This window comes from Nicotiana tabacum, chromosome 5 (assembly GCF_000715075.1).
Source record: "Nicotiana tabacum cultivar K326 chromosome 5, ASM71507v2, whole genome shotgun sequence".
Taxonomy (NCBI): Eukaryota; Viridiplantae; Streptophyta; class Magnoliopsida; order Solanales; family Solanaceae; genus Nicotiana; species Nicotiana tabacum.
The window spans coordinates 16,415,389-16,424,571 of NC_134084.1; the positions used below are offsets into that span (position 1 = coordinate 16,415,389).

General features: G+C 35.8%; 1 protein-coding gene across 1 annotated transcript; it reads right to left on the reverse strand.

Moving 5' to 3' along the window:
* Positions 1-4,524: 4,524 nt before the first annotated feature.
* LOC107776925 (uncharacterized) lies at positions 4,525-8,493 on the reverse strand. The gene is made up of 4 exons (XM_075253357.1): positions 8,339-8,493; positions 7,281-7,396; positions 5,715-5,929; positions 4,525-4,936 (listed from the first exon to the last, which is right to left on the reverse strand). Exons 2-4 carry the CDS (start codon positions 7,368-7,370, stop codon positions 4,654-4,656), a joined length of 588 nt encoding a protein of 195 aa, XP_075109458.1. The 5' UTR covers positions 7,371-7,396; positions 8,339-8,493; the 3' UTR covers positions 4,525-4,653.
* Between the last annotated feature and the right edge of the window lie 690 nt (positions 8,494-9,183).

The window sequence follows — 9,183 nt, forward strand, 5'->3', positions numbered from 1 at the left end:
AACAAATGGGAACGAAAATTTATTCAAGACATATGCAAGAATCTAGAATGCGGGTGACCCAATCTTTGGTGCCAAGTGGTCAGGGAAGTTGAACCTGTAGATATGTGAGCTTGTGGATGTGATTTGGGCCACTCATACATTCCATTTTTGGTCCGGCCTCATGCCAGCGGGGTTCACATTTTCAGATCCTTCACAAGAAAAGAAAAAGGAAAGAATTCAATAGATGTTAGATTGTCCGGACAAAATTTAGAAACAGAAATAAGATTTCGTTTGATAGCTGGAGCACATAGAGTGTGAGTTAGCTTAAAAACATTATTTGATGCATTTAACTGAGTAGAACCAATATGTGAGATGGGAATTTTGTTACCATCACCTATGGAGACATCCTCGTTGCCGTGATATGGTTGTAGGTTATGAGGTTCGGTTGTGACATGGTGGGTGGCACCCGAGTCCACTATCCACGGGTCAGCAGTAGTGTTGAAGCCTGTGATATAATTGGCTTTGGCCTCAAAATGATTATGTGACTTGGATCGACATACATTTGTAGTATGGCCAATCTTGTTGCATAATTGGCAACGAATAACACCTCCCATGGGGGTTGCCACTGGGTGGATGAATTGGAGCGAGTATTCTGTCGCCATGGTTGGGAGGTGTTGTTATAGGATTGGCGGCGATTGTTGTGATTGTGGGCAGTGTTGGTCTGTTTGTTGTGTGTAGCAACTGCCACTGTGATAGGACCGAGAGTTTTCTTAGCATCCTCATGTCAGATAAAGAGCTTGTGATCGAGCAATTTTTCATACAATTCCTCATAGGTGACGGTGGTGTCACGTGCTCATATGGCAGCAAATATCTCACGAAATTCAGGGCCAAGTCCACTAAGAATCTTGACGATAAGTTCAGAGTTAGTGACCGAAGCACCTGCAGTGGCAAGTTCATCAGAGAGGGACCGAATACGCTGAAGGTACTCGGTAATAGGAATGTTGTCTTTTGTGATTCGTGCAAGTTGGTCACGAAGGCTGAAGATCCGAGTCTGGGACTTGTTTGCATAAGCAGTGTGCAAAGAGTCTCAAACATGTTTGGATGTGTTGGCAGCAGCAACTGTGGAAGCAATGGTAGGGTCAACAGACGCCATACGAGCATTTTGGATGAGTTGATCCTGACGGAACCAAAGCGTATAAGCAGAATTAGGAGTTGTATTGATGTAAAAAATAGTGGTCGGTGTGGGAATCAGGGTAGACCCATCAAGGTGACCATAGAGATCATGGTCGTGCATAAGCATGGAGAACTGTGCTTTCCCAGTGGAAAAATTGTGACTGCCACTAAGTTTGATAGGTAGTTGGGAAACATGGTTGAATTGGATGATGGTTGTGGTGCCGGTAGTGTTGTCGGCATTGACAATTCTGGTAGTGTTTCCATCTTTCGTCATTGGAAAGAAGAAAAAAAATTGGATCGTGCTCGTTAAAGTTGTATAGGCTCAGATACCATATGAACACTCAAGAATATGATGGAAAACTGTATGTGTATTGAATGCCAAGCTCAGTTTAAATACAAGTCTTCCTAAGAGTACTCCTTGAATTAGGAGACTTATTCAGATCAAAACACTATCTAAAGCTAACTAACTGAATGATAAGTATGAACTAAAAGGATAACTCTAAATATATATCTAATCTAAGGATAAGCATGAAAGCTAAGAACTAATCCAAAACAACTAGGTACAATTGTTGTTCCAATAGCAATAATATTTTAAAAAAATTATTCAACTGAGAACGCACTGATCAATCAGAAGTCTAAAACACAAGATAACAGAAAAGACAATACAAAATCAATCCTTGCTTAAAGAATATATGTTTCAGTGGAGAGTTAATTACCTATACATTTGCAACCAATGGCTGGAAATATCTAGAGCAAGCAATGACAAGAAACTAGACCAGGCCCGGAAGCATAAGGCAACACCAACACCAACAAAAACCCAGTTTTGAGGTATGGGGAGGATAGTGTGTACACAGACCTTACCCATACCTTATAGAGATAGAGAGGTTGTTTTCGATAGATCCTCGACTCAAGGAAAAGTGAAAATAAAGAAACTAAATAGCAAAGAATATTAGCAATAATGTAACATGGTAACAGGGCGTGAATGCCACAACATGCATAATAAAGAACCATAAATAGGAAATTACAACAATAGTCCTAGTACTACAGGTCGACCTAGGAGGAAGAGGAACACACTACTATCTGTCAACCTACAACCCTAATTATCGACCTCCACACCTTCTTATCGTGGGTCATATCCTCGGCAAGCTGAAGCAATGATTGTCATGCCTAATTACCTCTCCCCAATACATCTTAGGCATACCCCTTCGCTTCCTCAGACCCGCCATGGACAACCTCTCATACCTCCTTACCGGAGCATCTATGTCTCTCCTCTTCACATGTCTGAACCATCTCAGCATCGATTTTCGCAACTTATCCTCCACATATGTCACTCCTACCTTGTCCCTAATAACTTAAATATGCCAGAACCTTTAACAATCCAAAAGCTAATGCAAATAGGTGTTAATGAAACTACCTATAAACCTGCGAAAGAATCACCTGCAGATAGGCAGTGCTAACCCTGAAAAATCATACTGGCCCACATAAATAAGAAACCAGAATTGAGGTTCTTAATATGAAAGCAAGGGCAAATATATTAAATGTTCATCCAAAAGGGTTTTGAGGGGATTGAGAGTTGAGGGTTAGAATGTCACACTACCTATCTGTCACCATGTCCAAAACAGCCTCAAATGTTGAAGCTGAATCTAGAGAGGAAATTTGACAATCAAATATATATTGTTTAGTTGACTAAACAAATTGACAATCAAACATAAATGGCAGGTCTTACATATAAAACTCAGATACAGTTCCATCAAAGCCAAACAACAGGAAATAAAACTCACAGATGCCACACATTATTATCAAGCGTAATTTTTTTCTTTTTTATGAAGATATTAACCTGTATAAAATTTTAGTGCACATGTCACCAATAACCAATAGCTAAGTTGCTCGGACTTATGTGCGGGTATCCGATACGGGTGCGGATCTAAAGATCAGATATATCCTTCATGATCTAAAATCTAAGATTCTGATCCAGGTAGAGGGATACGGGTGCGGTGACTTGGCTATTTTAAAACATAGCTATAAAAATATGCCTAAATTATGAGACATTATGTGAAAAACTAACATATAGCTTGTACAATGTAGTAACTCAATCTTTTATTCTCAAATTATAGGTAGCCATCTAGAAACGTACATTAGTTTTTGTCTTAAGAAATCTAAATACCAAATCTTATCTCTAATTTCCCCATAGTTTATGGTCAAAGTATCCAACGTCATTGACCAGATCCGGTAAGTATCCCACACTCATACTAGTGTCGGTGTCGTGTCGACATGGGTGCACACAACTTAGATCAATAGCTTGAAGTCCAGAAACATCATGTGAGGAAATGAATTCACAATTCCTCAAGCAGTTACCTTTTAAATTAAGATTACTTAGGTTTTTAATTGTCTAAGGGTGCCATTTGTACAAATATTTACCTTTAAAGGAAAAAGGAAAAAAAAAAGGGGTGGGGGGTGGGGGACACATTTGTACAAAGTGTAAATTGTGGAAGGAGAGGGTAGGAGTGGAGTCGATAGAAGTTCCTAAACGGATATTTAAACAGAAACTGTCAAACGTTGATCTCAAAACAGCACAAGGTAGAGTCAGTTTCAGAAGAAATCTCAGTATAGTAGGTGCTAATAAGGGCAGTATGACTGAGGAAAATCAGAAAAAGAGAGGCATACATGATTCAACTCGAGCATATGTTAATTGCATCTGAAATATTCTGAAGACATCAATCACCTCTTTATAAATTGCCTACTTTTCAATGTGGATTTTGCATATGTATACTTTTGTTCATATATTTTTTCCGTATGAAAGGAGTGACTATAATTTCAAAAAAAAAAAAATACTAAGTAAACTCTAATAAGAGAGGTTAAAAGTGATTGTTTTTTATTTTTTCTATATAATTTGACAATTTTGATCCCAGAAATTTAATAAGCCGGTGATTCTACTCTCTGACATAATTTTTTATTTTTCTTTTCTTTTCTTTTTCTCCATAGCGCGAGTTGGAATTCTTTTTCACTTATTTTTAGCAGGATTTGTTCTGCCAAATCTGACTTTATTCCTTTTTCTTTTATTTTTAGCAGGAATTCCATAGCGCGAGTTGGAACTCCAGTTTGGAAGGGACGAAAACATTAATTTAGCTTAAGTTAAGCGGACCAGTAATTACTTTACTACTCCGTGCTTCTCACACAAAAAATAAAAACTAAAAAAAAGGCAGTCCCGTGCACTAAGCTCCCCGCTATGAGCTGGACTCGGGAAAGGGCCAGACCACATAAAAACGTTGTGATTCAAAGCGAACCATTTGTTTATGTTCTTCAAGGCTAATAACTGACTCAAGATGTTACTCTGTAGCTCACAAAATAGGAACAAATCAACAGTGATATCAATTTTAATAAAGGAATCCATAATGATATTTATAATTAGAAAGACAGGAAATCATGTTTTTTACATAAGTTTGTACTAACAATTCCATATTGGCAACATCAGAATGACAAATAGAAAGTAGAACAATCTTATTAAGCACTGCTCTTGATAACTTCATCATCTGCATAACTTGCTTTCAGCTCGCCCTTAACATCTGCGTCTTGGAAATAATCCTCGCGAGCGTTATCAGCTAACATCAAAGCCACCAACCAAAAGAGTGCAGAATCAAGAGACAAAAAGGCGCCTCCACCAAGAAGACCGGTCTTGGCTGTTGGGCAATCAGTTTGCAAGTTGTGATGGATGTTGCGCGTGATATGAAGTTGCTCGGAGATTGTAGGCCACAATATTAATGCTGCTGCTAAACCAGTTGTGCCCCTTTGATTCAAAGGCAGAAAATACCAAAAGAACCATAAGTTCAGTCACTCACATACAAGAACAACAGCAACAACAAAAAACCCGGTGTAATCCCGCAAGTGGAGTCTAGGGAGGATAATGTGTACACAGACCTTACCCCTACCTTGTGAAGGTAGAGAGACTGTTTTAGGTTCAATCACTCACATCCCACCAAGAAAGTGAACTCGATAGCATCATTTTTAGTGATGAGATATAAGTTCAATCACTAAAAGAGGAAAAATGAGGCAACTAAAAGACAGGCTCATGTTCACACATGCATATTATGTGCCCTCCCGCAGTTGCATTTTTGTGTGACTAAATATTAACTTCCTTATCCTTGTTGTCATCGACATCATCTTCATCATAATTATTATTTTAATTGTTGTTATTATAAAAAAGGAAAATTATTGTTACTTTTATACCAGTCAGACAACATTATTAGTGTTTTTATTTGTAGACAATGAAAATCAAATGAACAAGTACGTGATCAAGAATGATGTATTTACCAACTCGTGGGCAAAAACAGTCAACATAAGACATATAGGGAATAGTGAACTAGGATTAAGGCTCAGGGTCTATCCAAAACAGCCTCTCTGTCCTGGGTAAGGATAAGGCTGCATACAACCTACCTCTCCCCAGATCCCACGTGTGGAAATCCACTGGGTTATTGTTGTTATTGAATAGTGAACTAGGATTAAGAAAAAGGTCAATGAATGAAGAGATTAAAAACAGTGCAAATGACCGGTTGAAGAGTACTTACAATGCGATGTTGAGGAACACAACAAAACTAGTGTTTTTGAGCAAAGCAGCTTGTGGGATTGACTTCCCTTGATACGGATAAAATAACGACAGGAAACCGGCCACAGAAGATGCAACAAGAAGAGCAAAAGACAAATAGCCCAAGGCAACAGTAGGGTCAGACTTGTATTTACAAATAACAACGCCTTTTCCTGGTATTGCAGTCCCAGCTGCAGGCTGCAATAAACATAACCAAAAAGTTCAAACTAAGGGAGGACGAAATAACAAAACATACAAGATACTTAACCACTATATTGTGCATCGACTCATCAATGATGCTCAATTGTCTACACTTCTCACAAAAAAATTTGGAGGAATCATCTTGTTTCGCACATTATACTTTTCAGTATCTACAAATAGTTACAAGATAAGTGTTATATTACTTGGAAACCGCCACACTGCCTGACATACCACAAATAGGGGAAGAGAAAATCAAGAAACTGTTCCATGTTAGCTTTTTATAAGATTATTATAAAGTAGACAAAAAACCTCCAAGAACATTATATATTACATGTCTAGCCACAATTAATAAAGTCTTAATTGCTCTGTCATTTGAATAAGAGTAATTTAAGCCATGAAGCATCAGCGCAATATCCTGCCATATTACAATGTAACCTTTGATTCTATAGTTCTCCCTGTCTACGGGGTATCACATGAGTAGAATAAGGCACGTCTTTGAATTCAACCCTTAAAAAAGAAAAGATTGCTCCCTCGGTCCCAATTTATGTGGCATCATTTAGATATTGAGAGTCGAAATTCTTAATTTTGACCGTGAATTTAGACATAAAATCTTTAAGTTTTTTGAAATAAAATTTACATATCCGAAAACTACATACAAAGTATTGTAAGTCACAATGATTAACAATTTATAATATCTAAAAGGCATATGAAAAAATTACAGTCAAAGAATAACTCGTTACTCTCGAAATCCGAATAATGTCACATAAATTGGGACAAATTGAGTACTCAGTAGCAAAGAAATTTTCTTTTGCAATGCTGACAATGTCAAGAAAGAGTTTGCTATGGTATAAACCAATTACCACTCCTGAATTAAATAACTACTTAAGCTAAACTAGAAGTATCATGATCAATGCTTCATCCGACATGAGGACATCATAACATGGCAGATCAGGTTGCCAAGGAATCGATCCAATCACTTAAAATTGCTTGTTTTAAGTTTGCTTCTTCATTTTAGTTTACTAGTAACACCAGTTGTGTTCTCAACAATATTGACTACTGGTGACATAGTTATTCAAAAAAAAAAAATTCCAACTAGATTAGGCCTTTGCCCTTTTTTGCTGGGGACCGACCTGAGTCCCCTACCCCAGCATACATGGACGCACTACTGTATATTGGCACTAATGGTACGTAAATGTAACTCGTTCAAACAAGGGATAAACAATTCAATACTAATTTGCTAAGAATTAATCGAATATAGAAGATTAAGAGAAATTTTTCCAAAAATATGACATAACAAGGTATTTAGATGATTCACAAGAGTTCCGCATATCTTATTTTATCAACTAACCTTCTTGTTTTCAGCAATAACTCCAAATACAAAGGATAAAACACCAAGGGTTGCTATTATTATGGACATCTGCTTCATGCCAATCGCCATTGGACCTCCAAACTATCAGCAACTACCTACAATTTCAAAATCCACCCATTTTTCATCAATATTAACAGAAAAATCCCAATTTACAACCAAGTTAAACAAGTGGCTAATACTAAAAAGAACCAAATTTTACAGTTTTAAAATCCAAAATACCCATTTTTAAGCAAAATTTAACAGAAACATTCCACTATACAACCAAATCAAACGAGATATAACAAAGAAACAGATTAAAAAGCAGCTAATACTAAAAAAAAAAACAAATTTTACACTTTAAAATTTCAAAAAAAAAAAACCCATTTTTAGCAAAATTGAACAAAAACTTTCCAATATACAACCAAAACAAATAAGATACCACTTCAAATATAACAAAGAAACAGATTAAAAAGAGGCTAATACTAAAAAGAGCCAAACCTTAATTATCAAAAATACCCATCTTTTTAGCAAAATTGAACACAAAAGAATTCACTAATCTATACAAGCAAATCAAACAAGTTATCACTTCAATTGTAACAAAGAAACAGATGAAAAAGCGGCTAATACTAAAAAGAACCAAACCTTACACTTAAAAAATCCAAAAACCCATTGTTTGCATAATTGAACAGAAACTTTCCACTATACAACCAAATTAAACCAGTTATCACTTCAATTGTAACAAAGAAACAGACTAAAAAGCGTCTAAAACTAAAAAGGACCAAACTTTACACTTTAAAAATCCAAAAAACCCAATTTTAGCAAAATTAAACAGATATATTCCACTATACGACCAAATCAAACAAGATATCACTTCAATTGTAACAAGAAACAGATTAACAAGTGGCTAAAACTTTTTTTTAAAAAAGGATTATCTAATTAAAAAGATAAACACCCAGAAACAGACTGTTTAAATTCTTGAAACTCTACACATGTTAAGCCAATATTGAAGAATTGCTTGAAGAATTGCAAAGTGAAAAAAAGAAGAAAAAAGAGCATACCCTTACGAAAAATAATTGAAAAGAGAAAAGGAAGGATAATTCTGCTGAGATCTGTTTGATTTTTGTGTGTATATATGGATAGAGCAGATTGTCAACGCACTATTTTGATAGTGTGAAGGTAGTATCTATTTGTTTAGGATTCTTTTTCTTTTACCAGATTTGTTTAGGATTCTTGATTAGTTTAAATATGGATGAATTTTGTCTAGAAAAGTGGAAATTTACATATTTGTAGGCCAAATAAAAAATAAAAAAAATAAATAAAGTAGTAATAAAAGAAAAACGTCGTTGTAGGCCCTATAGATTTGAAGTTGGTGATGGATTAGAGGATTCTTGGGAATTACTACCGTACAATAAAAGTATATTTTTTTTAATTATTTTTTTTCTAACTGTATATGCACGGTATATACGTGTTGCTCCCAAACGCACACGCAAGTATACGTGGTCGACAAGTAATATAATGATAAGTTGAGTGTCGAACCCACAGAGACTTGTGTAAACTACTCACTAAATCACTAAAATTGTTATTCAATCCAGCTAAAATCAAAGTCCAATAATATGATTATATTATACTACAATTCTAAATAATAACTAAGTTATCAAGTAACGAGTTGATTGTTGTGTATTCAGTAGAGACAAATATTCCAGAGTTGTGATCGATTCACCAATCGTATTGTGTTCTAATTAACTCTCCCTTTCATATAATTCACTCATGGTTGCTAATTAATCGATAAATGCTCTCATAGCCTTCTCCCGAAGTACTACTCACCTATTCTCAATAGATTAACGCCTATATTCCTATGAAATCAATCTATTAAGAACGCATTAAGATCACGATATTTAATTAA